Source organism: Lagenorhynchus albirostris, chromosome 10 (genome assembly GCF_949774975.1).
Source record: "Lagenorhynchus albirostris chromosome 10, mLagAlb1.1, whole genome shotgun sequence".
NCBI classification, from domain to species: Eukaryota; Metazoa; Chordata; class Mammalia; order Artiodactyla; family Delphinidae; genus Lagenorhynchus; species Lagenorhynchus albirostris.
In genome coordinates this window covers 7501521-7529170 of record NC_083104.1, presented here as the reverse complement: position 1 = coordinate 7529170, position 27650 = coordinate 7501521, and the positions used below count along the sequence as shown (strand labels likewise).

Below are 27650 nucleotides of genomic sequence, written 5' to 3'. Positions count from 1 at the left end.
CCCTTCAGGCTCCTTGTTGCCAGACCTGGAAGGCTTCCAGTCTGGTCAGGCCATTCCCATCTTAGGCATTGCCTGACAGTCTGATGGGAATCTTGCCGACCCTGCCATCTTTCATCCCCCACGTGGTTTTGGCAGGTTTAGCATCAGGTTTTCCAATGGAATTCTGTTCCCTCCCAGGCCGTGAAACTCTGGTTTGGCTCCAGGGGTTACCTATGCTAGGACTTACTGAACTTGGCATCTGCTAGTCTGAAGTAATGCAGGGAAGACTTCAGTAATGATGGGTCTCCCCCACTCTCCAAATGACCGAGTATTTTTCAGAGCTTAGCCTGAGGACCACCTGTTTCAGCATCATCTGGGGTGTTTGTTAAAAATAAAGGTTCCTTGATCCCACCCAGTCCTACTGAGTTAGAATTTCTGAGCGTGGGAATCTGGAATTTGTATTTTCTAATAGGCTTCTTAATGATACTCATGCCCCTTGAAATTTGAGGATTTCTGTTTCTTGTGAGTTTTTCCCTCCACGTTGGTCTTTTGGGTGGCTAGAGGGTCAGTTTTGCTGGGCCCCCCTACCTTCTTACACACCCCTGAAGATTGGGGTTGTAAAAAGTTATACTTGACTCACTCCACCTGGTCCTAAACTTCTGATCTTTTGCAGACTTGTTGAGATGTTACAGGTTTTATGTCGTTCTTCTGGTGGGTCTTTCCCTGAACTGAGCAAAACAAGAGCAATTTTAAGGGAGGTGTTCCTTCTATTTCATAAGCAAATTGCGTGTAAGGAGACAGCTTTGTCTGCATCTTTTACTCATTACACTAACTAGAGCTTCTAGGTACTGGTCTGTGGCTGGAGAATGGGGAAGAATCTGGAGCCAAAGGAAGATAATGGATTAGTGCCGGTTAAAGTAACCTAGAGAGGGACTTCCCTGGTGGCGCAGTGGTTAAGAATCTGCCTGCCAATGCAGGGGACAGGGGTTCGAGCCCTGGTCCGGGAAGATCCCACGTGCCGTGGAGCAACTAAGCCCGTGCGCCACAACTACTGAGCCTGCACTCTAGAGCCCGCGAGCCACAACTACTGAAGCCCATGCTGTGCAACAAGAGCAGCCACCGCAATGAGAAGCCCGCGCACTGCAACAAAGAATAGCCCCTGCTCGCCGCAGCTAGAGAAAGCCCGTGTGCTCCAGCAAAGACCCAATGCAGCCAAAAATAAAAATAAATAAATAATTAAAAATAAAATAAAGTAACTTAGAGCAGGGGTTCTTAATATTTTATGGATTGTGGACCCCTTTGAGAATCTAATGAAAGATGTCAACCTCTCTTCAAATGCTTATCATACACAGTTTCACCACTACATTGAGGGGTTCAGAGTCTCTCCCGGAGTTTACCATGTGGGTTCATGAACCACACGTTTAGGATCTGTGATCTAGCAAGATGTCTTTTCCTGGTATTGAATTATAATCACAGAGGCACATTGTCATTCCCAGAGACCTCTCCAGGTCAGGAACTGCCTAATTCTCAGAACGCCAGAATCTTCTTTATGCTCAGATCTCCTCCTCTGTGCAGGTTGAGCGCATTGAGAAGAGGTGTCTGGAGCTGTTTGGCCGAGACTACTGTTACAGCGTGATCCAAAATGTGAATGGGGATATCTGCGGCCACTACCCCCAGCACATCGTGTTCCTGGAGTATGAGAGTTCTGAGAAGGAGAAAGACACGTGAGCATCATGTAACCAAAGCGTGCCCATCTGGGAAGGCCTTGACAGCTCATCCCCGGGGTTAGGAAAGTCTGCAGCTGGGTGGGGCAGGCTCACTTTCCCCAGGTGTCAAGCCTCATTGGCATCTTTGTTTTCTTCAGGGTTTCACATCTTAGATTGGCAGAGTAGCACAGCATAGAAGGAGGGGTTGGGAGTCACAGCCCTGGCCTCCTGTTTTACTCCTACCCTATAGCTCATTGTCCTGAGACAGCTGACTTCACAGCTCACCTCTCTGAACCTCAGTGTTTTCTGTTCTGTTTTTTTCTTTTTTTTTAAGAGAGCAAGTGGGAGGTATGCTTTGTCAACATGTGGAAGGGCACTTACCGTATGTAGAGATTAAGAGCCTGAGGTCAGCGTACGTGCTGGCTGCCCTGCTTGCTGGCTGTGTAACTAACTTGGGCAAGGTACTGAACCTCTTTGTCTCTTAGTTTCCTCATCAGTTTCTACCTCTATTTAGAAAAGTGGCTTTTGCAGTTCCTGCCGATAAACAGGGTTATTCCAAGCCTGACGTGTGTGCTGTAAGAATTAGAAATAAGAGCTACCATTTATTGAGGGCCTCCCAAGGCCCGAGTGCTTTGCGTGTGGTAACAGTTCACACCAGAGCAGACACAGAGCACCCAGCACAGGATGCAGCCCATAGGCAGTCAGTAAATGGTAGCAGTTGTTTGACACTGATAAATAATCACTGATGCTCTAGGAAGTGCTTTCTGTTGATCTCAAAGTTTGTTCCCCTAGGCGCCCTGCTTGCTGTTGATTTTAAGGGAATTCCAGAAGCTGTTGCCAACAATATCCATGAAAGCCTGGCCCCGTGGAAGCACTGTGATGATGAGTGCTATGGTAGAGTCGTGCTGCAAAGTGCAGCGGGCCATCACTGCTCACAGTGCGCCCATCAGCGCACCCAGGAACGGCTAGAGATTCTGAGTCTTGGACTCCAGAGCCACTGAATCAAAATCACAGCATAACAAGATGGCTCAGTGATTCGTACGCACATGGAGGTTTGAGAAGCACTGCTGTAGACGAACTGGGGAGAACGGGTGGATTCTGCCTGGTGTGTGTTTCGGGAGACCTTTCAGCTGGATTTGGAAGGATGAGTAGGGGTGTCCCTGAAATGTCCTTTGTTAGAGACCAGCTTGTATATGGTCTTGATCATCAGGCATGTGGACTTGTGGGTGTTAGTGGTTATTGGGCTAGTACCCCCTGAGCAGTCAGTGAAATCACAGATTTCAGGGTCCCTGAATCACAGTTTCCAGAATCTGTGCCTCAGAGAGCTCCCTAGATGAGTCTCACCTTTGCTATAGCCTGGGAACCGCAGGGAGCCAGAGAAGCCTTTCAAGCGGAGGAGTAAAATGGGAGATCTATAAGTGTGCCCTGTAATGAGGTCGTGGTGGGGTGCACTGAGAAAAAAGAATGTATTGGGAAAAGGAATTGAATGTAGATCAGAGCACTTGTATGACTGCCTCTTCTTTCTGTCACCACCATGGCACTCCCATCTTGCCTAGCGGGGTCTAGCCGCCCAGGCTAGGGCCACTGCAGTATATCCCTAACCCTAGAGGAGTTGTGGAGTTTGTTTTTGTTTGTTTGTTTGTTTTTTGTTTTTTTGGCGGTACGCGGGCCTCTCACTGTTGTGGCCTCTCCCGTTGCGGAGCACAGGCTCCAGACGCACAGGCTCAGCAGCCATGGCTCACGGGCTCAGCGGCCATGGCTCACGGGCCCAGCCGCTCCGCGGCATGTGGGATCTTCCCGGACTGGGGCACGAACCCGTGTCCCCTGCATCGGCAGGCGGACTCTCAACCACTGCGCCACCAGGGCAGCCCTGTTTGTTTTTATTTATTATTTAGTTGTGCCGGGTCTTAGTCGCGGCACGTGGGCTCCTTAGTTGCGGCAGGCGAGCTCCTTAGTTGTGGCACGCATGTGGGATCTAGTTCACTGACCAGGGATCGAACCCAGGCCCCCTGCGTTGGGAGCATGGAGTCTTACCCACTCCGCCACCAGGGAAGTCCCGTGGACTTTGTTTTTACTTTTCACTTCTTGCAAGGCCTCGAAGTGATACTGAGTGGGTGATGCCTGTTAAAGAGAAGGGAGTATGTGCATGTTCAGGTGGGAAGAAGTAGAACTTTTTGCTTCTTTACACATGCCTGGACTTGGTGTTAATATGACACTAATTAGACTGAGTTACACAGGGTAGAACTGGATTCGGGAAGTGGTTTGGTCCTCTTAACCCACCTCCCCAGTTGAGCCCGTATCTGGGACTAGAAGCCTGGATGGGGATCTCTGAACGACGAAGACATGAGTTTGTCAACGAGGCAAACTGCTGCCATGAGGCAGACCCCAGGGGTCTAGTTGCAGGCCCTACCAGAGAGATGAAGTCCCTACCTTTAGATCTGGTGGGTAACACAGACCAATCAATGAGCAATGACAGTGTAACAAAGGCCAGAATTAGGGCAAATACAGGTGAAGCATTGGGAGACAGTGGTTAAAGTTCTGCACTTGCTAATTCCAACTCGTGTGTGAGCGTAGGGTGGGGGGGGGTTGTTCTCCCATTCCACCAACTTTCAGACGCCAGCCTTGTGTTTTACAGATAACATTAGATCCCACAGGTTAAGGGCTCAGTCCCACAAGACAGACATAAATACACAAGCTCACTTTCATTCATTCAAATATGAGTATCAGGTGCCTGACACAGCCCAGTGCTTAGCACAGTAAGGGAAAGATTCTGAGGCCAAGAGATAAAAATAAAAACAGGAACCACTGAGAACAGAAACTGAATTGGTTCTTTGAGTAGGGGACCCAGGAAAATAAAGCACCAGCTAGCCTAACAAGAAAAAGGTGCCTTCCTTCACATGATAAGACTGCCCAGAGCCTCTAAGAGGGAAATGCTGGCATATTCTCTCCCTCAGTTTTGTGGAGAGTTTACTGAATGGAAGGATTCAGCCTGGGAGAATCATATGCAGTTTCAAGGCTTTTAGAGCTGCTGGAGTGAGCTCCGTGAGAGTCAGTTAAAACAGATGGTGCTGACCACATCTGTGCAAATGGACGGAGGCCACCAAAAGGTGGGAGGGAGACTACTGTGAGCAGTACTGTGTGTGCTCAGTTTTATATTATCTTGGCATCTGAGTTTAATTAGGCCATTGCTTCATTCTGAGGTGCCTTTTTTTTTTTTTAACGTTTTGGCTGCATTGGGTCTTTGTTCCTGTGCATGGGCTTCTCATTGCGGTGGCTTCTCTTGTTGCGGAGCATGGTCCCTAGGTGCATGGACTCAGTAGTTGTGGCATGTGGGCTCAGTAGTTGTGGCACACGGGCTTAGTTGCTCCGCGGCACGTGGGATCTTCCCGGACCAGGGCTCTAACCTGTGTGCCCTGCATTGGCAGGCGGATTCTTAACCACTGTGCCACCAGGGAAACCCTGAGGTGCCTTTTTATTTCATAGAGAACCTGAGTGAGGGGAAGGTGGCAGAACTTAGTTTTCAGTGAGCCATGTTTTTTCTAGGACCTGGCTGGTTGGCCTGTGCCATCCTACGGGCACCTTGAAGAGGCACCCCAGCCTTCCACCTTCCATCAAAAAAAGGAAAAAAATCTTGATCATAAAAATAACATGTAGTCACTTCTTTGTTGTTTGAATTGGTTATGGTAAGGATGTAATAATTCTGTGATTTAAAACAAAATGTCTAATAAAAATGAAAAAAAATCTTAAATCAGACCTTACAGAAAAATACACCATAGGAAGTATAAGTCCTCTTATTTTATCCCCTGTTCTCTTTCCATGATCACCAAACTCTTGGTCCAGGTTTTTATTTGAAGACCGCTGTTTAACTTCAATTTCACATCTTCACTTGATAGTAGTTATTTTATTAGTAACTGGTTTGAGAATATATCTATGAAGGCTACTAAGAAATCAGCAGTGTTTTTAAAAGACTATATTTTTATTGGTGCCAGCAGCATCCAGATATGCTTAAAAGGGTACCACAGATGTATAGGAGTTGGTGAACTTACTCATTCTGAGACAATTATTTGTGTGCACATGCTGTGCAGTGACACGGGAGTGCTAGCACGACTGGGATGTAGAAGGAATGAACGCCCTCTTGGACTCGGCCTGGAAGCTCAGCCCCTGTAAGGAGGGCACTTGAGTGTCTTCCCTCCCCTCTCTTCTGTCACTCTGTATTACTCTGCGTGGCGGGGATAGCTTCCCACTCTTGAACTTTCCTGCCTCCTGTTCCTCTTGCAACCAGAAGCTCTGACTGGCTGCTGTGGAGTCTTTTGTTAAGAAACTACGGGTGGGGACTTCCCTGGTGGTCCCGTGGTTAAGACTCTGCACTTCCACTGCAGGGGGCGCGGGTTCAAACCCTGGTCAGGGAACTAAGATTCTGCATGCCTTTCAGCACGGCCAAGAAATTTTAAAAGAAGAAAAGAAAAAAAGGATCAATGGGTGAAGCTATGAGAGTAGACCCTTATTTTAGGGGTCAGCTGATTTGACCTGATTTAATATGTGTGAGTTGCTTAAGCTCATTTCTAAATGTATTTTTTTCATCTTCTAGAAGCTCCCTTATTAAACCCAGTGCATTAACTACTGTGCTTCTCAAGGCCACAAATAGCTTCTCTTTCACTACCTTTGCTCCAGCATTCCCTCCCCTGTTGGCTTTTTGGACTGTTAGAGGTAGCTGGAACGTTGGGGAGGTATCAGAGGCTCATAGCCGTGTGAAATGTGAACCTTCATCTTATCCTGCACTCTGAAAGATGACAAGAATGGCCCCATGATTTCCTGAGGGTCCCCAGCACACGTATTGTCTTACTTTTGGAGTAAGATACTGAACCCCCTAGATATAATCAACGTTCAGTTTGCTATATATGTTTCTGTATTTTAAATACCATGTCTTCAGAGTAGCTTTTTTTTTTTTTAATCTTAAAGGTTTTGAAATCAGGATGACTTCCATTTTAGTATCTATAATATAGCATTTTTTCTTTTCTTGAAAAGCTTAGAATGTCCATGATCTAGAATTTAGGAATCTGAGCATTTATTAAATTTGGAATGAATACTCACACACACACAACCCTAGTATGGGGCACACAGTACTCACGCAGAAGCAGAGTGACCTACCTCTCTTGCCCGTTTTTAGGTTTCAGAGCACCGTACAGGTGAGCAAGTTGCAGGACCTCGTCAACCGCAGCAAGACGGCCAGGTGCAGAGGACGTTTTGTCTGCCCAGTGATCCTGTTCAAGGGCAAGGTAAGACCACACCTTAGCCTCGCACTCCCTGAGACCCTCTCGTGGGGTACCTGGCTTAATGCAAAGTGTAGAGTCTTGTGTTCTTGGCTTTTGCCAGCCAAGTTTGGGTGATTACTGGGTGCCTGGTGCGGTGGGAAGCAGGCCAGAGAAACAGACCAATTCTGATACAACTTTTTTTGAAGGTGAGTCTAATTAGGAAAGGGACAGTCACAGCAGAGGACCCCACCCTGTGTCCTGGAGCCAGACTGCCTATGTTCTGATCCCGGCTCTGTTACTTCCTGCCTGTGCAAGGCCTCAGTTTCTTCCTCTATAAAATGGGAAAAATAATCATGCCTACATCAAAAGTTTATGAATAGATTAGATCAGACGAGTAAGTACATTGTTGTTTGTTCATTCTTTCAGTCATATAATTTACCAAGTATTTATTGAATGTGTGTCATGTTCAGGCCTCAAGGTACATCAGCATATAAGGTACACAAAAATCCGCACCCTTATCAAGCTTATATTCTAGTGACTGTTGTTAATTTGGCTGCCCACTATGGTCTCATTTCACCTCTTTTTATAATCCTTTGGTGTATTTGATATTCCCATTTTGCAGATGAAACGAAGGCTCAGGGTGGTTAAATAACTTCCCCACGTTTACACAACTAGAGAGCTGGAGTTTAAACGTAACTGCAAAACGCACTCAAGTTACCACACTGCAGCTTAGGGCCACATGGTGTGGTGTCAGAGGAACCCACTTAAGACGGGCAGCAGTTGGGGACTTCCCTGGCGGTCCAGTGGTTAAGATCCTGTGCTTCCACTTCAGGGGGTGTGGGTTCGATTCCTGGTTGGGGAACTAAGATCCTGCATGCTGTGCAGTGTGGTCAAAAATTAAAACAAAAAAACCCTAGATGGGCAGCAGTGTGGACTGACAGACATGGCCTCATTAAGTGAGCGGGACTAGGCAGCAAGCTTTGGAGGAAGGGTGGGAGGGTGTTCCAGGCAGGTGCCAGCGCTGGGGGAGCATGAAGCCAGGTGCGCAAAGTCCGAGAGACTCCCTGACGGGAGCGCAAGGTACTTGGTGGAGCCGAGGATGGAAAGGACTGAATGCAGGAGGCTGGTTGCTGGCCAACGTGTTTAGGTTTGCTGGGAGAGCCACTGTGATTTCTGAGCAGGGACGTACAAGATGCAAATAGCATTTTGAGAAAGATTAATCCAGAAGGAACGGACTAACAGAGAGCCTGGAGCAGGGGAGGGAAGCAGGGGTGTAGCCTCTCTATTCTTGTTTTTGTTTTTTTTTTAATCTTTATTGAGTTTGTTACAGTATTGCTTCTGTTCTATGTTTTGGTTTTTTGGCCGCCAGGCATGTGGGATCTTAGGTTCCTTACCAGGGATCGAACCTGCACCTGCTGCACTGGAAGGTGAAGTCTCAACCACTGGACCGCCAGGGAAGTCCCTTAGGCTCTCTATTCTAGTTGTCCAATATGTACCTGAATGCGCTGTGGTCTTGGTGCCTGTCGGACTATAGTCTGGCTCCCAGCGCAGGTGAGGGCTGGGGCAGGGCAGTGGGGAGGAGAGACACAGGGCTTGTTTCCATCCCTTTGTGACTTTCTTTCGTAAAATGGAAGAAGGGGGGATGTGAAAGGGGGGATAGGAAAGGAGACTTGACCACAGGCTTTCGTGGACAGGTTGATTTTAGGGAAAAGTATGTCTGGAAGTCAAGTTCCAGAAATTGATCATCTTAAAGCTATTTATTCCCTCTTCCCCTTTGGAAAGTTTCGTGTTGCTGTAAGCTCTGGGAACTCCGGTTTAGATAACTGGACTATAACACACTGCTCTGTGGGGCATAGTGCTTGTTGCTAGAATGTACATAGGAAAACTCAAACCTGTACTTCCCACAGTGTGTTCCACAGAATAGTAATTTAAGGATGTGCTTGTGCAAAGCATTCCCTGTCAAACAAGGGTGAGAGATAGCACGTTACTAGATTTGGCCTGACCCCCAAGCTCCAGATTCAAGAGGTACATCGGTAAGTGTGCACTGACATAGGAAAGGCTCTGAGAAGTCCTGAAGCAGAGGGACCTGTGTAGTGCAGTCAGGTCTGCTATTTCTCACTCAGCAGACCTTGAGGAAGGGACTTTCCGGAATGCATTTGGGAAAGTGCCACATTGACTGGCTTAGTCCAGTGAGATTGCAGCAGGCCTGGGAGAAAGAGCCCAAGGCAACTCACTTCAGAGGAAGGGCAAAGAGTTGGAGGGATTATCCTCTTTTTTTTTGGCCATGCCGTGCAGCTTGTGGGGTCTTAGTTCCCCAAGCAGGGATCAAACACCTTATATACGTTTTATTCCTATTGTGTTTGCAAGTCTGCTGTCTCCTCTCAGCGGTAATCCCTTTGAGGGCAGAGGCCTTGTCTTGCTGCTGTCCTCCCAGCGCCTAGCAAGTGCCCACCCAGCTTGTACGTGCAAGCTGGGAAGGTGGGAAGACACTGCTCTTTAAAGTGGTCGTGGGCTCTGCTGGGTTCTCGGGGGACAAGTGACTAAGACAGGCCTGTCCCTGTGGAGCTCAGTGAGTGGGGAAGGTTGACCTGTGAACTAGCAGCTGAGAGGGAGATGGCAAAGGGCAGGAGAGGGTCTTCTGTTGTGAGGTGGGGATCTCATCCTCAGAGATGTGGCTCCCAGCAGGCCCTAGCCAGTGCAGTGACAGCAGTGTTTGCTACCAGCACATCTTGCTGGGCTGGGGAGGGGGAGGTATGTTCAGAAGTGCCCGCTTCCTGCTTCTCTCCAGATTCAGTCCAGTGTGGCTGGGGCAGCCAAGGAACTAAATGTCTGATTGTATTTCATTTCAATTAATTTCCATTTTATAGCTGAAGCAATGTAGATTTTTTTTGGTTAAACACAACTTTATTTTGGGGCAGGACTACGTTTCCCTTTAAATGCTGAAAATAAAGTATCCTAGTTGAGATGTGCTGCGAGTATAAAATACATATTGGATTTTGAAGACTTAGTCCAAAAAATGTAAAACATGAATAATTTTTAAAGTGATTATATGTTGACATAGTAATATTTTGGATATATTGGATTAAATGAGATATATTATTAAAAATTTTTTACAACTAAGTTCAAGCATTTAAGGGTAAGCAATTCTCCCATGCCGTTCTCTTCCCCAACATCTGTATCTGGGTTTTAGGCAATTAAAAGCGGAACAGGTCATCTTTCTCTTTGTTTCCTCCCTTAAAGAGATGGGGAGCAGAGGGCAGCTGCTTTTATTCCGTGTGCTAAAGTTGGTTACTACATTAGCATATCCTATAGAGCCGTATTTCTCATGCAGAGTTAGAGGCCACTCCTAATTAGGTAAGTGGAGAGCATTCAGAGTACATCCTGCTTTTTCAGTCAAGAGCGAAGCTTAAAGTACAGAAATGGCAGATTATGCTTTGGAGCCGTGAGGCCAGGGAGCAAGGTCAGGTGTTAGACTCTGCCTTGGGGTGCAGCTTCCCCCAGGTGCCGGCTCGGGACCTTCCTGCAGAGGTTGGTGCTTCACTTGGGGAGCTGGCCCTCTCTCCCATTCTTCTCCATCTGATGAGTCCTCTGTGCCAGGTGTATCTGCCTCTGTTACCAAAAAGACAGGGTCGAAAAGAGATGGGAGAACTGAGCAGAAAGAAGAATCTGAACCTTGAAAAGAACTCAGAGCTCAGCAGCTAAGGAAGGAAGGGGTGTGTGTCCGCTCTGAAAAGATTTAACAGAGTAATGCAAAGAAGACTGAGATTTGGCGCCGGCAGCTTGGATGATGGGGGAGGGTGGGCATGATAACATGTGCCAGTCAAACTCAAACCACGCACCCCCCATTGTCTTGCTTTCAGGAATCAGACCTCCCTTCTTACCATGAGAGCCTTGGGGGGTCCTCAGCCTGAGGATTGACATTTCCCTGCTGCAGTTCCTAATTACTGAGTTGGTCTCTTCAGAGTAGGGCCTCTTATCGGGGGCTGGAGATGGGTCCATGGATGGACTTGGAGATGTAGGTAAACTCTGGTGTGTACATTTTTATCCAGAGACAGTTTATCATTTTCATCAGATTTTCAAAATGCTTTTGGACCCAGAAAAAATGAAGCAGCCCCCACAGAGTGCATCCTGCTCAGGCCAGCAGGAATCTCTGCCCGAGCCCTTCTTCATAGGCTTCCAGGACAACCCTCCCACGATTGCATTCTTGCCCCCGGCACTGGAAAATCACCCCACCCCGCCCGGGTTGTAGCAGGTTGCCTTTCTATCACCTGCCCCCTGCCCCAGGCTGCCACTGCCTCGGAAAGCCGGGTGATGACCTGCCAGTTCCCACCACACCCCTTTCCTAGCAGCAAAACCGTTTCTTTCCCCGTCTTACAAGTGGAGAAGAAGACCCCTTGGGCAGTATTCTGCAGTTTTCCAGGGACCCTCCTTACACCACCAGGCTGCGTGACCCGTTCAGAAATGCCTTCCCCCTGCCTAGTGTAACCTCCCAGCCACCCTCACAGCCTCCCTCAGCCTGTAATTGGACCGTGGGGTCACCAGATACCTCCTCTCATTCCTCCTGCATCTCATCAAACACAATTTATAAAGATTCAGCCTTAAAGTTAAATAATGAAGTTCATGCCCATTGCCTGGTTTCTAGAATTCTAGCTCTTGAAATGCTCCTTCAGTGATGAGGAAAGAGTAAAAGGATAGTTAAGCACAGTTAAAGCCACTACGCTTCCTTGATACAGAGGAGAGAGAAGATAAAATTTCTTTAAAAAAAAAAAAAAAACCCGAACATTTCTCCCTTAATTGGCCCTCCTGCTGCAAAGGTTGCCCTCCACTGTGCTAAGCAGTTCCAGTGACGGTCAGCTCGCAGGCTCCGGAGGGAGGTGGGCTCGATCAGGTCCCAGCTCAACCCCCTCTGTGGTACCTTAGGCATCACTTCACCTCCCTGCGCCCATCCCTCGTCTTTTCATCTGTGAAGCAGCAACAGTGCCTGCCGCCTGCGACATCTCTCTCATGGGCTTGTGTAAATCCAGTGGGAAGGTGGTGTACTTGTTTCAGTCCTGTACTCATAAACACATGTGATAACCGCCAGATCTTACCCAAGTACATGCGTGACGACCACTGAATCTACCCATTACTGTTAGTGACACTCTGGTGCCTCTCATTTGGGAGAGAGAACCTCTTGACAGAGGCTGCAGGTTAAATTCTAGGCATACTTCGGAGTGACTGCTGTGAAGACTTTGGGCAGTGCTCCTGCACCCATTTTCCTGGCCTGGAGGGTCCCCAGGGGTTCCCCCCACTGTGTGCACTTCAGAAAACCACCTGACTGTTGGTCAGAGGGTACAAACTTCCAGTTGTAAGATGAGTAAGTTCTGTGGATCTAATGTACAGCATGGTGATTATAGTTAATAATACTGTATTAGATACATGAAAGTTGCACAGAGAGATGATCTTAAATGTTTTCACCGCAAAAAAAGAAGTGGTGATTATGTGACATGATGCAGGTGTTAGCTAACGCTACGATGGTAATGATTTTGCAATAAGTAAGCGTATCAGATCAGTGTGTTGTACACCTTAAACTTACACAATGTCATATGTCAATTATATCTCAAGAAAGCCTGGGAAAAACCAAACCAAAAAACTCCAGAAAACCACCTGACCCTGAAAATGCGGTTTCTCTCCCAGCATATTTGCAGGTCGGCAACGCTGGCTGGATGGGGGGAGCTGTATGGACGTACTGGCTACAACTATATTTTCTCAGGTGAGCGTTGAGCTGCACCGTCTTTGACTAAGAACAGGAAGCCAGTGGTGGAGAATAGCCACCTAGGGCTGCAGTGGTGTAGGTGGAGGGGCAGCAAGCTGGGGGATGGGCAAGGGCCCTCCTTTCGTCACCTGAGGAGATGCTGGGGGTGACGAACACTGCCAGGCATGTGGGGCTTCGGATGCTGAGAGAGGCAGGAGTGTGGTCCTTAGGGTGTAGCGGGGGGAGACTGGTCAGGAAGCCCCTGGGTGGAGCCCCTGCCTTGGCCTCGGTGCTGACCGCAGGTTTCTCCCACAGGGGGTGCAGACGACGCCTGGGCAGATGCAGAGGATGTCACGGAGGAGGACTGTGCGCTTCGGTCAGTGCCAGGTGGTTATGGGTCTGGGCTTGGGTTGGGGGCAGGCGTCTGAGCGGTGGTGGCCATTTTCCTACTGACGGTCATGACCTCATCAGTGGTCCAGGTGAGTGGATTGGCTCCCTTCCTCCTGCTGCCAGGCCCGCGCCCCTGCAACAGGGTTGTTGAAGTCCACCCTGTAGCTTCACCCGAAGCTGACTTTATGGACTACCTGAGCAGTCTGTGCTCGCCAGGACTGCAGAGCGAGTGCCCCAACCCTGGGGTTCCTGGCACCCCAGGCCCAAAACACAGGCCAGACATCTGTGTGTCTTCAAGCCCCACGGTTTCCAGGGTGTGACGTCTGGCCTACCAGGTGATGCACAGCACACCCGGCCCGAGGCACAGGGCAAGCAAGGACTGTGGTCCCCACGTGAGAGGTGTGGGCACTAGGAGCTCCACAGCTGTGTGATAGGTGCCATAAGGCGCTTGCTACAGAGGAATGTTTTAGGCTCCCTTAAAGGGAAGGAGGGGGCTGGCTCCCACTCTTCCTACCTCCTTTCCAAATATTTTTAGAAAACGGCAGTAATGGTTATTTTGGAAAAGCTCCTTTGCATGGTCTGTACCACATGGAAAGTCTTTAACTGGTGTCGGGTGTCTCTGGAATGCACACCAGCACCCTGGTCAGATCAGCCGCCCAAAATCATGGCTCGGTGCATGAAAAGGCATCTCGCTGTGCCTGGCTTCTGCCCGTTAGTTCCAAGAGCAGTGGCTCTGGCTTGTGCTCAAGAATGTTTGGCTCTTCCCCCGGGATCAAACGACCTCTGCCCCAGCCAGGCCATCTTCCACAGTGCACACTGTTCTTGGTGAGGAGTCCGCTGGGGACAGCAAAGCAGTGGGCATTACAAAAAAAATTAATGGTGACTTTATTCGTTCTGCTTTTGCCTTTATCTGTATGACTGATCAAAAGGCAGCCTGGAGATTAGGAAAATTTTATCTTTCTCCTTGCTTCAGCGGCCTTCTAAGCAGAGGGAATTCACTTGCTAATATTTCACAATCGGTTGATAACATAGCTCTAAAAAGTCCATCTCCCAGTGAAAGTTTCAATCTGTTACATTTTGAGCAAGTCATATGGCTAAAAACGGTCTTAAATGGGGAAAGGGAGGGCGGTGGAGAGAGATAAACTCTAATGGAGGCTCAAAGACTCTATCAGCCACTAGCCTGCTGCTTTTTAGAGCTCAGAGATTATCTTGAGTCTTCTGGCTTCACGTCAAGCAGCGCCAAAAATCCCTTTTCCGCCCCAGGTGCAGATCGCTCCTCTTTGAAATGCGTCCCAGAGAGCGGGATAATCACTTAGAAAGTCACCTTCCCTGGGAGCGGTTGTCCTCTCTTGGCCCTCCCTCTGTCTTCTGGAGAAGAGAATCAGAAATTCTTCTGTAGAAACTAGACTTCCTTGAACGCGCCCCTCACGCCCCAGACTTTTGTGGATGAATGTGCTGTGCACCTTCTCCCTCTGGCTCTTTGTTTCAGAAGTTCCGACACGCATCTTTTTGATAAGGTCAGAGGGTATGACATCAAGCTGCTCCGGTACCTGTCAGTGAAATACATCTGTGACCTGATGGTGGAGAACAAGAAGGTGAAGTTTGGCATGAAGTGAGTGCAGGGCACCCCCTGCGAAGTGGGTGGAGGCCGTGTGCTCACAGGCTCGTGGGGTCGGAGATGGCACAGAGCAGTTACAAGGGCACACTGCGTGCCAGGCTTCGTGCATCCTCTCCCTGTATCCTCACACAGCCCTCCTTGCAAGGAGGTTCTAGTGTCTCCCTCTTGGAGGGGAGAAACTGAAGCCGGAGAGGTTAAGTCACTTTCTCTGGGGTGGTGCGGAGAGCACCAAGGGAGCCGTGGGTCTCTAACGTGTGCTCTGCTGCCGCTGCGCCATCTCTGGTAGATTAGAGTCTCTTCTAAAGTGGATCGAAAAAAATCAATATTTACTCAATTTTTATGTCCTGTGTGGAACAAATCTTCTTACAATAAGGCAAAATTAGAAACAAATGGAACCTGGGTTAGGGTGATGAAATTTGGGGAATTTTTCCAAAGTGTTGTTTATTTTTTATAATAGCCACTTTTAATTTTGCCAAGTATGTCTTAGAAAATAAGCCACACTGAGGCTGTTACAGCTCAGCAGTTTGCAGTCACCTGCACATCCCGCTGTCTGTCAGAGTAGTCCTGTGTCTCTCCGATGCTGTCTGGGAGTGTCCGCAGTGGATACCGGAGAAGGTGGAGACGAGAGTCCGCCCCAGGGCCCCTTTTGGACAGTGTCTCTGTTATTTTGCTCTTTTCTCACTCCGCCCTGCGGGTCAGGGGGCGATGCTGCCTTTGGGGGAAGCTTGTTCCGCGGCTTAGGTCCCTTTGCGTTGCGGGTGCTGTGGGGTCCGGGGGAGTCGGCGCTCTCACCTGGTGACTTGGGGTAGAGGCGGCAGAGCAGTCGCATTTCTTAGTCGTTCTAAGTAAGCCCCCTGGAGGGCATCATTCCTAACTCTGAACAGTAGTTTCTATAGCAGGAGGATCATTTGAGCTGTGGTAATGCTTGTGGGGAATGGTGTGCGTGTGTTGTGATGCCGTAACACGTTGTATCCTGTCTTGTAGTGTCACCTCCTCCGAGAAGGTGGACAAAGCCCAGCGCTATGCCGACTTCACTCTCCTCTCCATCCCGTATCCAGGTAGGGGCTCTTTCCAGGGTCTGGTCAAGGGACAGGCTTCCCAGGACTGGGGCTCTTTGAGGCCCTCCTCAGGCCCTGGCCACTTAGGTGCACAGATGCCCCGGAGCTCTCGGACAGGATCTGCTGTCGCTCAGCATAGGGCAGTGCAGCTCCTGGTCCTTGGCTCTCACCTTAGGGTAGGACGCTGTCCTTGTGTGTGTGTAGGGGGGCTTTCCCCTGGGAGTGGCCCAGGAATGGAGTCCTGGCTCAGGTCCTCCCTACTGCGCTCTTGAGCGAGTTACTTCACCTCGCCCAGCCTCAGGTTTTCTCAGGTATCACTGGAAGTTGGTGAGGCTTAGCTCAGGGTCTTGTTGTGCGGATTAGGTGAGGTCAGGTTTATCGGCGTGCTCTGGGCAGCTAATGTGCTGTTTCGGTGTGAAATGACATTGTTAGTCCTCCATGTCAGCAACCATCTATGCTGCGCTGGCTGTTGCTGTGGTGAGGATGTAAGTGCTCTGTCCCCAGTTGCACGTGGTTGGTGGCCTCACCGTGTCACAGAGCACCATGGTGAGCACACAGCTGGCTGCATTTGTCTCTGGCACAGACTGTATGCGACCTGTGGCCAGGGCCGTGTTCTCTGCACTGGATACCGAAGCTGCGTTAGTCCAGTTTGTAGCGTTTAAGCTTTCTTTCTGGCAACACCTGCTCGTTCAAGGAGGTATTAGAGCCCTAACATCAGCACCAAACTTTGTCAACAGACAGTAGAAAGTGGACTCTTTCTCCTTGAAACCTCTCTCCTGCTCCTCAGCAGTAGCACCTGCCTTCAGTCCTGTGCTGGATCTTGTCTCCTCATCTTGGAGCCATGTGGCCAATAGAGAGCAGGCTGGTGACCCCAGGTTGCAGTAGAGACACAAGGCCTTCTCATTAGAACCTCAAGTTCATCCAGTGCCTCGTGGGCAGAGGGTATATCCTCATCAGTGTGAGCTGGTGGTATCCAAACCACGACCCCTGTGGCCTGGCTGTCTTACAGTGGCCTCCTTCAGGGTCTCTCCTCACTCTTCTCTGCTAGCTTGGCATTTGGTGGCATGTAGGGCCGGGCGTGCATTCCAGTCCCAGCACTGTGTCCTTGAACAAGTCCCTTAACCCTTCTGAGCATCAGTTTCATCCTGCATAAAATGTGGTTAATGATGCTTACTCTGGGCGAAGTGCCAGACCTGTCCCTGACAGGTGCCAACACCAGGCCGAGTGACGGGTGCCTGGGAGGAGAGGCTCGCTTTCGGCAGATGCAGAACCATGATGATGATGCCGTGGGCTCGGCAGCGTCAGAGATGTGTCAAGACAGGGATGTCCCCGCTGGGGGTCTGCACTGGAGCTTTCCTCAGGTAGCTCTAAAGCTGGCTTTCGGACTAGGCTCCTGACTCTCAGGAGATGCTCTGGGGGTCCCCAGACTGAAGTACTCTCTGCCGAATGCACGAGAGAGGACGGAGTTGGCTGAGGAGCCACGCGTCAGCTTTCTTTATTTGTGTTCAGCTTCTCAGTAACACTTGGCTTAGAAAAAATTGTTTTGTGGGACTTCTCTGGCAGTCCAGTGGTTCAGACTCCGTGCTTCCACTGAAGGGGCATGGGTTCGATCCCTGGTTGGGGAAATAAGGATCCCGCGTGCCGCATGGCAGCAGCCAAAAAAAAAAAACCCACCACACTTTAAAACAAAGAAAAGAAAAGAAAAAAATCGTTTTGCTCCAGAACAGTAGCACAATATCCTTTCTGCTGTCGTTGGGCAGCTTGTTAAAAGACTCCTGAAATATTAACTAACACCTTTTGACCCAGTTATTCATTAGGCCATAATCCAGCCAGCTTGGGCCTGAAGATGTTCATCATGTCTGATTATACCAGCCAGACATGGGAAATGTTTTCATCAATCAGAATAATGATGATGTAACTGATGGTACAGCCATCCATAGTAGAACGAGATATTACATAGTCATAGAAAAATGCTTAAGGTGCTAATAAGCAAGATAGAAAATTAAATACTACAATCTCAACTATGTAAGAGAAAAAGTGCTTACACAAAATGGTAAGAAAAGAAAACGCCAGAATGGTAAGATGATACCATCTCTCTGTGAATTTTTTTCCCCCATTCTTCCCAGAATATCGTGTACTGCATCTGATAGTTGTGTATGGTGTTGAGGGGAGATTAAGAGGCATCAGTAAAAACCCAGAAGCCTAGGTGGCAGGAGATGCTGCTGCACACCCAGATGAGGGGACAGGAGAAGCACTTAACTTGCCTACCTTAATTACCTTGCTTCCTCTGCTCATGTTCTTAAATTTCTTTACATGCCTACATTATTATACTTCATAACAAAATTGATGTTATCCAGACCAAGTCCTGAAATGCACTCTGCTGCCATTTCAGGGGTCTCTGTTGAGCCCTCTGATGACTTTGAAGCCCAGACAGGAACTGCGGTGGTATCAGTTCTCTGTCAGACTAACTTAGGCTTAGACTAGCCCTTGAAAACGGGAAGTGTTCTGGGAGCACTTCCTTCAGGGCACCAAGATAGACGGGGCCAGAAACTCCCCAGCATGAGTCTAATTTGTTTCCCTCTTGAGCGAGCGTCCGTTCTCACTTCACTTTTGGTCCTGTCTGTTTGCCTCTCAACAGGCTCAGAAGCCTGTTCAGGTAATGAATGTCAAGGCATTGCCCTGGGTACCGAGGCTGCTTTAATTCTCTCCGTTTCTCACAGTTGCTTCTGCATTATATGCTGGTCAGAGCTCGGCCTGGAGCCTGCAGTGTTGATTCAAGCGCTCAAGTTTGAGAAAACAGAGCACTTTACGGGAGTTCTGAGGAATGATTGGTGTCCCTCCTACTCCCAGGCTCATAAGCTCAGGGCCTCTGTCTGATATTTATATTTCTTCTTTCTCCCAGTGAGGCACCCAAGAATCCGCTGAAGTGTTAGAGCTGAGGATTGATTCCTGACTTCCCCATCCACAGTGAGGCCTGGGGGATTCGAGTGCAGTAGTGTGTGGGGTGGTGAGAGCCAGGTCTGCAGAACACACAGGCTAAGTCTCCAGACCTTCCTCCATGAAAGAACCTTTCCTTTCTTCCCTGGTGTGGCCCCAGACAGGAGCATGTCCCAAGAGGAGCTGGAGAGTTCTGTGTGGATGTTTATGGCCTGTGGCTACTTTGACAGAATTCAGGCAACTGTTTTGTTGCCTTTGGGGACCTTACCAGACTTGGACCTGTGGCCAGAGCCTTGTGCCCTCTGGAGTTTGTGTTGGTCCTGGTGGAGGAACTGAGAGGCGTGCAGGCCTCGTTCTTCCCAGGCTGAGCTGCAGGGTTGCACTGGGGCTCTCACTGCAGCGGTGGCATGAGGATGGCACCAGTATGCTGTCACCTGAGTGCCCCTTGTCGCAGTGCTGTGCCAGCTGTTTTATACGTATTGTTTCATTTCATCCTTAATCACTTTACAAATGAGAAAATCAAGGCTTAGAGAAATTAACTTGTTCACAGTGACAGGGCTACATGAAAGGCTGAGGTTTGAAGCTGGGAACATTGCCAAGGCCCTTTTCTCTCCACTCCTCTCTCTGTTCCTGAGGTCTTACCCTGGTGGTATTTCTTATAGTTTTTCTGGTGAATGATACAGAAAGCACATCTTGGCAAGGTTTGTTGGAGAAGGACGTGTCTCTTGAGCGCCTGTCCCATTTCAGGCACTGTCCATGGTCCTTTCTCTCATGTTACGATGTTCGGTCCTCACTGAAAGCCTGCGAGGTTGGTACAGGCAGACCTCATTTTATTGCTCTTCGCTTTGTTACTCTTCACATATTGCATTTTTTACAAATTGAGCATTTGTGGCAACCCTGTGTCAAGTCTATTGGAGACATTTTCCCAGTATTTGTTCACCTCGTGTCTCTGTCACATTTTGATAGTTCTCACAATACCTCAGACTTTTCCATTATCACTCCATTTTTTATGCTGACCTGTGATCAGTGATCTTCGATGTTACTACTCCACCTCACTGTAGGCTCAGATTATGGTCACCATTTTTTAGCAATAAAGTGTTTGTTGTTTTTTTTTTTTTGGCCGTGCTGTGTGGCTTGTAGGATCTTAATTCCCTGACCAGGGATTGAACTGGGGCCCACAGCAGTGTAACAAGTCCTAACCACTGGACCGCCAAGGAATTCCCTGAAGTATTTTTTATTTAAGGTATTTTTTAAATTTAAGATATATATATTTTTTAGACATAGTGCTATCACACACTCAATAAACTATAATACAGTGTAAACATAACTTTAATATGCACTGGGAAACCAAAAAATTCGTGTGGCTTGCTTTATTGCGGTGGTCTGGAATTGAACCCTCAGTATCTCTGAAGTGTGTCTGTAACAGGAGGGAGGGTGATCCTCCGTAACTAGGTAAGTTGCTGAGAAGGTGCTGCCAGGGCTCAAACTGTAAACCGCGCTGTTGTTCTCTGGCTGTTGGCACTTCAGGGACTTGTAGGGCAGAGGGACCTGAAATGAGAGAAAAGTGACCAACAACCAGTGAGCACAGAGGGAGAGAGACACAGAGGTGTGCAGGCAGGGGCTGCCTCATCGGGAAGGTCTCTGGCTAGAAACCCAAGGAGCGTTGGAGGCTCCCGCTCGCCTGGTCCAGCCTCCACTCATGTCATCTGGGGCCCACTTTGGAGTGTGTGCGCTGGTGGCCGCCCCGGTCCTCCAGCACCCAGGGGCATCTCAGGACACTGGGCCAGGAAGGGTGGTGTCACGACTCTGCCCTTCTTTTCCAGGCTGTGAATTTTTCAAGGAATATAAGGATCGTGATTACATGGCTGAAGGGCTCATTTTTAACTGGAAGCAGGTATGAGCAATAACATTCATCAGCTTGGGTCTTCTGTTTGTGAAGGGAAACCAGCCAGTAATCTTCTTGGGGAAAACAGCTACCCTTCTCCTTTCTTTGCTCTTCCCTGAATGAGTCTCATTATTTTTCCCTCTCTCCTCCTTGTATGTACATGTTTAAACTCTCATCATATATACTTTTCTCTCCCCCTTTAATTTCTCCTTTTCTTTAAAAGAGTTTTCCGGGAAAAGGTAGGAAAAGTCCTTCATTTTTGCTCCGCTCTCTGTGTGAAGAGCTCCTCCTCAGCGGGTGGGAGCAGCCCAGGAGCTGCCGGAGGCTGAATACGCTGATCACCTCTGTGTCAGCCGTAAACACCTCAAACGCCAACTGAAAAGCTCCACTTGGCAGCAGTATCTGGTCCCTTTGATTTTTAAGCCGTCACTCCCAGGGTGGCACAGGCGTCTGGCCCTGAGAAGGCGAGCACTGTGGGGGGACATCCTGCCTGCCTGTGGTAGCCACAGCTTCAGGGCCTCAACCTGCCTGGTCATCCTGGCTTCTCCTGGTGGACAGCCTGCATCTCACAGTGTCTTTCTGTCCCCAGGACTACGTTGATGCCCCTCTGAGCATCCCCGACTTCCTGACTTGCTCTCTGAACATTGACTGGAGCCAGTATCAGGTGAGGGGACCCCTGGTGCCTGCCCCCCAAGTCCCTCAGGCAGACACCTGAAGGCCTGGCTTGTGACCTCTGACCTCCTGGGAAAGGAGGAGCTGCTTACCTGTTGAACTCTCTCTCCTGATTTCTTGGCCCAGAAAATCAAAGCTTTCTGAACATGACTCACTGAAAGATTTGCATCCACCAGGGAGTTCTGTTTCCAGAGGAAGACCTCATGGAATTTGCTTTTCCAGCTCTGGGATTTAGTGACGTTTTTCATTTCACCTTTTAAATGCGTGTTCCATCAGAGAAAGTGCAGAGCTGCCTGACCTGATTTGGTTATAGAAACCTTAAAATTATTTCCACTGTGCTTCTCTCCTCTTTGTCATCGTCTGCCATGGAAGGGTCCCCAGTCTTTTTTTTTTTTTTAGTTTATTTATTTTTGGCTGCATTAGGTCTTTGTTGCTGTGCACAGGCTTTCTCTAGTTGCAGCGAGCGGGGGTACTCTTTGTTGCGGTGCGCAGGCTTCTCATTGCAGTGGCTTCTCTTGTTGTGGAGCACGGGCTCTAGGCGCATGGGCTTCAGTAGTTGTGACACACAGGCTTGGTAGTTGTGGCGCACAGGCTCTAGAGCGCCGGCTCAGTAGTTGTGGCACACAGGCTTTTTTGCTCCGCGGCATGTGGGATCTTCCCGGACCAGGGCTCGAACCCGTGTCCCCTGCATTGGCAGGTGGATTCTTAACTACCGTACCACCAAGGAAGTCCAAAGGGTCCCCAGTCTTACTGGATGGATCCATCTCTCTACCGCGTTTAGCCCACTGTACAAGCCCACAGGCCATTAGCAGTGTCCTTGCCACTTGCTTCGGCCAGGACAAGTAGCCTCATTGTTCCCACTGCCTTCCCCATGTCTGTTCCCTCTGCCTGGCTGGCCCTCCCAGCCTCCTCTTGTCTGGCTGACACACTGCCTTCAGGATTTGGCTCGAGTGTCCACTCCAAGAAGAATTCCCTGATGTGCCTCCTCTCCCCCATCCCTAGAGAGGTTGTATGCTTGCATCTACATTCCCCTTAATCCGGGCTCTGGGCCCGGCCTGGCCTGGCCTCTCTCAGTGATCCACACCTACTTCCTTTTCCAAGTGTCCCGTCATGCAAGCACCTCAAACTCAAGCTGCCCAGAATGGAATTGGCCACAACCCACAGCACCCCCGAGCCCTCCACCATTTACCCAGATGCTCAGACTCGAAAAATGGGGGCTCTTCTCCCCAACACCCATGGCTGGTCCCATCAGTTCTGTAAGTCTCTGCCCCAGGGAAACTCCCCAGTCCTTCTTGCCTCCATCCCTTAGGTCACTGGCCTAATGCAGGCTACCATCGCCTCATGGCTGAGCGTGGGTCCACGTTGAAGGGGCAACCGACTGAAAATAGTGAATAGGGCCTGGCAGAGCACGATACTCAGATGATGGGGCAGGGTCGTCACTGTCACTCCTTCCTTCACAGCTGCCACTGACTTTCCTTTTTCCCTCAGGATAAGTCCAAGGACCCTTATGTGGTCCACCCAGCTCCACGTGGTCCAGGCTTGTTCTTGTGACTCACTGGCTGTCCACTCCCTCCCCTCCAGCTACCCTGACCGCCTCTCCACCCCTTAGGGAAGATGCTCTCCAGGTTTGCACATGCTCTTCTCTCTGCCACAAACACTCGTGTGCTTTCCCTCCCCTTTTCTCACATGCATGTCACCATCTCCAAGGAGCCTTCCCTAAGGGTCCCCATGGATCAGGCTAGGCTCACCTCCCCAATTACATGGTACTGCAGCATCTTAGAGGGCTCCTTTTAATTAGCACACCTGCAGCAATTCACTTTGCCTTCCCTTCCCTCCAGCCTCAGGGCTGGAGTCATTGCGTTCACTGCTGTGTCCCAGGGCCAGGCCCACAGTCACGTTCACACCACTGTTTCCCATTGCACGAGCAGTAGTGCATGTGTGGGTGTTGCTGACCTCTGTGTAGCCAGATGGAATTCCATAAAGCTCTGCTCTTTCATTCTGTGCCCGAAGACCCCTTCCAGTGGCTGCTGCTCCTCAACCTGGCCCCTGACTATGACTAGTCAGTGAAAGAACATTCTACAGGTACCTCCTAGTCCCTAAGCACGAAGCCTTACAGATGCAGACGTGCCAAAATGGCCTCCGCCCTCACTGGGCTCAGTCTAGGAAAATTCCGAGGCAACAGCGTAACCATCACCTGCGTAGTAGGGGTATTGACCAGTGGCCACAGAAGAAGACTCTGTAGAGAAGATAATGGGGCTGGGCCTTTAAAGGATGAGTAGGAGTTTGCCAGCCAGGGAAAGAGGCATGCACCAGGCATGGAAACGTAAGGCCGATATGTGGTACTCACCTCTGTATCTGGAGGCTTTGTCACGGCACACATAGATTGAGAGTCAGAGGTGAGCCTAGATTTTCATGCATTTCCCAGGTCCTCTTCTGTTTCTCACTCTGGTATCTGAGGAGGTGTTCCTACAGTGCAGTGTGTGACCACAGGCCTGGGTCCAGACCCCAGCTCAGCTTAGCTGTGTGACCTTGGGCCTCTGCCGACCCAGCGCTCCCCAGGCTGTGGTTCCTGCCCCAGCCCTGGGCACGGTGGCCAGTGGAGTCTGCCGCCGCTCCTTGGTCATTTATGTCCCCTTCAAACAGCTGCCGTTGTGGGAGCTGCCCTGCGGGCTCGTCCTTGGTCACCTCCTGCCCTTTCCCGGCCGCTGCAGTCCTCCCCCAGCCAGCCTGACCTCCCTGCACACCTGCTGCGTAGCTCCCACCTCTCCTGCTTTTCCTCACCCGCTGGAATCACAGCGCGGAGGAAATCTCTTGGCAATGGTGTGTCTGACACGTTGAACCAGATGAGCAGAGAGACCCCCGAGCCACCACGGGTAGTAATAAGTTTATCAGCACGGCACTGCAGCGGCTTTCTCTGCAGCTCCTGCAAGTGGGTCAGGACTCTCCAGGGTCCATGGGAAGGTCAGGTAAATGAGCCTGGTTTAAGTTCCTGGGAAAACCATTCCAATTACAGGTGCTGTGTTCACCCTCCCCAGGGCAGCGCTCTCGCTAGCTGGCATTCACCGCCTTCTCTGCACAGCCCCAGACACTGAGAAGCAGTCATGTTAAGAGACTGTCCCCAGCTAGGGGGAGGGGGCCACAGAACTGGGTCAGGCCCCTCCGTGGGCTTCCGGATTCCAAAATGGACTGTTTCTCAGAGGGTCTAGTCTGGACCTTTAGCTTGGGCTAGAACAGAGGTTCCGATCTCTATGGCTTTTGCTTGTTTTTGCTCTCCCACCTCGTGGGCATCCTGTTTTAAAAGATTTTTGTTTACCAAACAGACTGCATTTGTTACTCATTAAAAGACTATGCAGTGAGTAGCAATAAAAAACGTGTGAAACCTGATTGATGAGAAGGTTGATGGTTACCTTGGTTTCTGTGATGTGATGGCAGATAAAGAAATGGCTCTTTCCATTTGGTGACAATGGCCACGGGCTCAGGGCTCTTTGTCGGCTTCTGTTAATTCCCTAGACAGCCGTGCCTGGAGCCCAGGGCTCAGAGGAGCTAGTGTCCGGCTGCTGCTTGTGGCTGTGGGGCTGTGGGTTGCCCAGGCTCCTGCACGGCTTCCCCTCCCTCACCCGCACGTTGGGTCAGAGCACACTGAGGGAGGGGCCCGTGGGGGAGGGTGCAGGGATGTGTGAAAAGTGAAGTTTCAGATAGTCTGGGATTTGGGACCTGTGGCCTGTGACCATGAGCCTGGGGTACTTGTTTCCCCAGAATAACTCATAGCATTTTATTTTAAAAATACTTTAAATTTCCATTCTGAGTTAAACACCTATTCATAGAATCCTTTTATTTTTCTTCTCCAACAGAGTTGGGATCTGGTGCAACAAACACAAAACTACCTGAAACTGCTGCTTTCCATAATTAACAGTGACGGTGAGTCTGCCTCTGCTTGCCTCAAGCCATAGGATCTTCTGGGTGTTCCCAGGTCTTGACATCGCAAATGTGTGTTTATTGGGGCCTTTTGCTCTATGGGAGAAGGATTTGGGGATTCCCTTGTCATTGGCAGATTTATTCCATGCCCAAAATTATGAACTTGTTACCATCTGAACCACATTCAGCTGGCCTTTGAGCTTTGAGCATCAGCCTTTTGTGTGGGGCTGCAGTGGCCTCTTTTGGTTCAGAAAGGTGAGAGAAAGTCAGTCCTGGCCTCTTCTTGGGCGCACACAAGAGCCCCTGGAGGGCCTGTTCTCCAGAGGGTACTCCAGCCAGTTTGACTGTTTTGATTGGATGAGCCCATTATGTTCAGTGTCCTAGGGCGGCCTGACTCTGGTTCCTCCATATCAGTCAGGACCTGTGTGGGGTTGCACTTGCTTGAACAAATGGAAATGTATTCGTTTATTTAACCAAGAAGGCCCAAGAGCAGAGCCAGGTGCCAAATACCACAAAGCATCTCTCCTTGTCTCATACCCACTGTTTAGTTAGCTTCATGGCTGGCAATCGTTCCAGACTTGTTTCCTGCCATCTTAACCCCTCCAGAAGAGGGAGACGGCCTCTGTCCCAGAGCTCCCGCTCATTGCCTCAGTTTGGATCCAGTGCCCATCCTTGAACCGGTCACTGTGGCCAGGTTGGCAGAAACATCACATGCCTGCCTCTGGAGCTAGGCCGTGGTTCTGGGGTGGCCTGGCTCTCACCCCAGGCCAGGGCGGTGGCACATCCCCTTTTCATCAGCCCGTGTTTGCTTCTCTCCTGGGCCTCCCGTTCCACGTTCCTGTGTAGATGACAGCGGACTGCTAGTACACTGTATCTCAGGCTGGGACCGGACGCCCCTCTTCATCTCTCTCCTGCGCCTTTCCTTGTGGGCTGTGAGTATGGACGGGCTGGGCCGTGGGGTCAGGGAGCATTCAGAGGCCCTTAGTGAGTGCTGGGACTGTTTCCAGAAAGCAGAGAGGCTTCGGAGCGAGGGACCTCACGTGTCCAGAGCAGGTGTCGTGTTTAACCCCGCTCCGGGGGCTGTCAGGCAGCCTGGCTGTCACGGGGGCGGTGGTTGTGACTCAGCCCCCGAGGCCAGGAGGGGGCCGTCGTGGGGAGGCTTCTTTCTGATCTGGGCCCGTCTCTTCCAGGACGGGCTCATCCACGCATCCCTGAAGCCCGCTGAGATCCTCTACCTAACGGTGGCCTACGACTGGTTCCTCTTCGGGTGAGCCTTCGGGAACTGTCGGGCTGTGGGGTGCTCCACTGCTTGGGAACCGCCTTTTTGTGTGCGTGGGTGTGGTGGCCCCTGTGACAGGGTTGAAGGCGAAGACGGTCCCACCCCCTTGGGAAGAGAGAAGGTGTGGTCGGGCCCACCTGAGGCTGGGGTGCCAAAGCCATGGGCTGTCCCTGTGGCTCTGGTCCCCCTTCATCCTCTTGTCTGGGAGGTGCTCGCTTTGACCTCCTCGCCTTCTTGTTTCAGGCACATGTTGGTAGATCGACTCAGCAAAGGAGAGGAGGTGGGTACCGCTCACGGTCTGCGGGCACACGTCAGGGCTCCGCGAGCTCGGGCTCTTTTACCCCCAAGAGGGACAGGGTGATGGCCTGTTTGGTGTCCACACTTTGGGGGCGGTTCCTTGCCTGGTGAGTGCTGGGATCAGGCAGAGTGGCAGGAAAAGCACCGGCACAGCAACCCCATTCTGAGCCTCAGTCCCCCTCTCTCGCGGAGAGAACACTTACCTGTGACCTTCAGTGTGTCAGTCCTCTTCCCCCGTTCTGTGCCGGCCTTCTTATGAGTGACCTTGTTTTCTGCACTCAGCTCTGGAACCAGTTTACAAGTGCTTTCCTGTGCCCCTCACCCTCACAGCTAAAGCCAGAAGCTCTTCCCTGTCCTCCCTTGTCTCATCACACCCACTCGGCAGCTTTTAAGCCCCAGGGCCTTCCGTGCGAGCAGGGTCCTGCCAGCTCCTCACCCCCCGACCAATCCCGGCCAGCGGGCTGTGGGTCCCCTTCCTGTCCGCGCGCTGCCCCTCCTTCCTCCTCTCTGCCTTGTCCACGCCTTATCCTTAGCTACCTTTTTTAGTCTTTGGCTCTTCGGTACTCTTGTTTTCAGCCTGTTTTCCCTGCACACAGACCTGGAGTCGGACCTGAGTGTGAACCCCAGTTGTGCCACTTCCTACCTGGGTGACCTTGGGTAATGTGATTAACCTTGAGTCTCCCGGTGTCGCTTCTGCTGCCTCACAAAGAGAACGAGTCCAGATGCCCAGCGTGGGAGCTGCACGCAGTGCTCCCCCCATTTTCCTGAGGCAGCTTTCTCACCCTCCTGAGGCTGCCTCTTTTCTGGGCATCTTATCTTGTGCATTCTTCTTTTGTTCCTCCCTCTCAGCTGCTCCTCTCCCCTTCTAAATCTCTTCGTTTGAGCACTTATTGCATCCGCCAGGACTGCAGAGCCCATAAGCCTGTTC

At 50.3% G+C, this 27650-nt stretch overlaps 1 protein-coding gene across 7 annotated transcripts in view; it reads left to right on the top strand.

Annotated features, from left to right (window-relative positions):
• The window catches only part of MTMR14 (myotubularin related protein 14), a 43202-nt gene that overhangs the window by 846 nt on the left and 14706 nt on the right, over positions 1–27650 (top strand). For 4 of the 7 annotated variants that reach the window (XM_060161268.1, XM_060161265.1, XM_060161263.1 and 1 more), the window contains exons 2-13: positions 1555–1703; positions 6853–6961; positions 12614–12689; positions 12987–13047; positions 14551–14673; positions 15664–15737; positions 20498–20568; positions 21149–21223; positions 25083–25149; positions 25945–26078; positions 26337–26413; positions 26669–26705. In XM_060161268.1, the coding sequence (XP_060017251.1) occupies positions 1555–1703; positions 6853–6961; positions 12614–12689; positions 12987–13047; positions 14551–14673; positions 15664–15737; positions 20498–20568; positions 21149–21223; positions 25083–25149; positions 25945–26078; positions 26337–26413; positions 26669–26705 (1053 nt within the window). The remainder of the gene's footprint in view (positions 1–1554; positions 1704–6852; positions 6962–12613; positions 12690–12986; positions 13048–14550; positions 14674–15663; positions 15738–20497; positions 20569–21148; positions 21224–25082; positions 25150–25944; positions 26079–26336; positions 26414–26668; positions 26706–27650) is intronic. The other 3 variants (XM_060161269.1, XM_060161266.1, XM_060161264.1) reach the window with 1 other exon arrangement.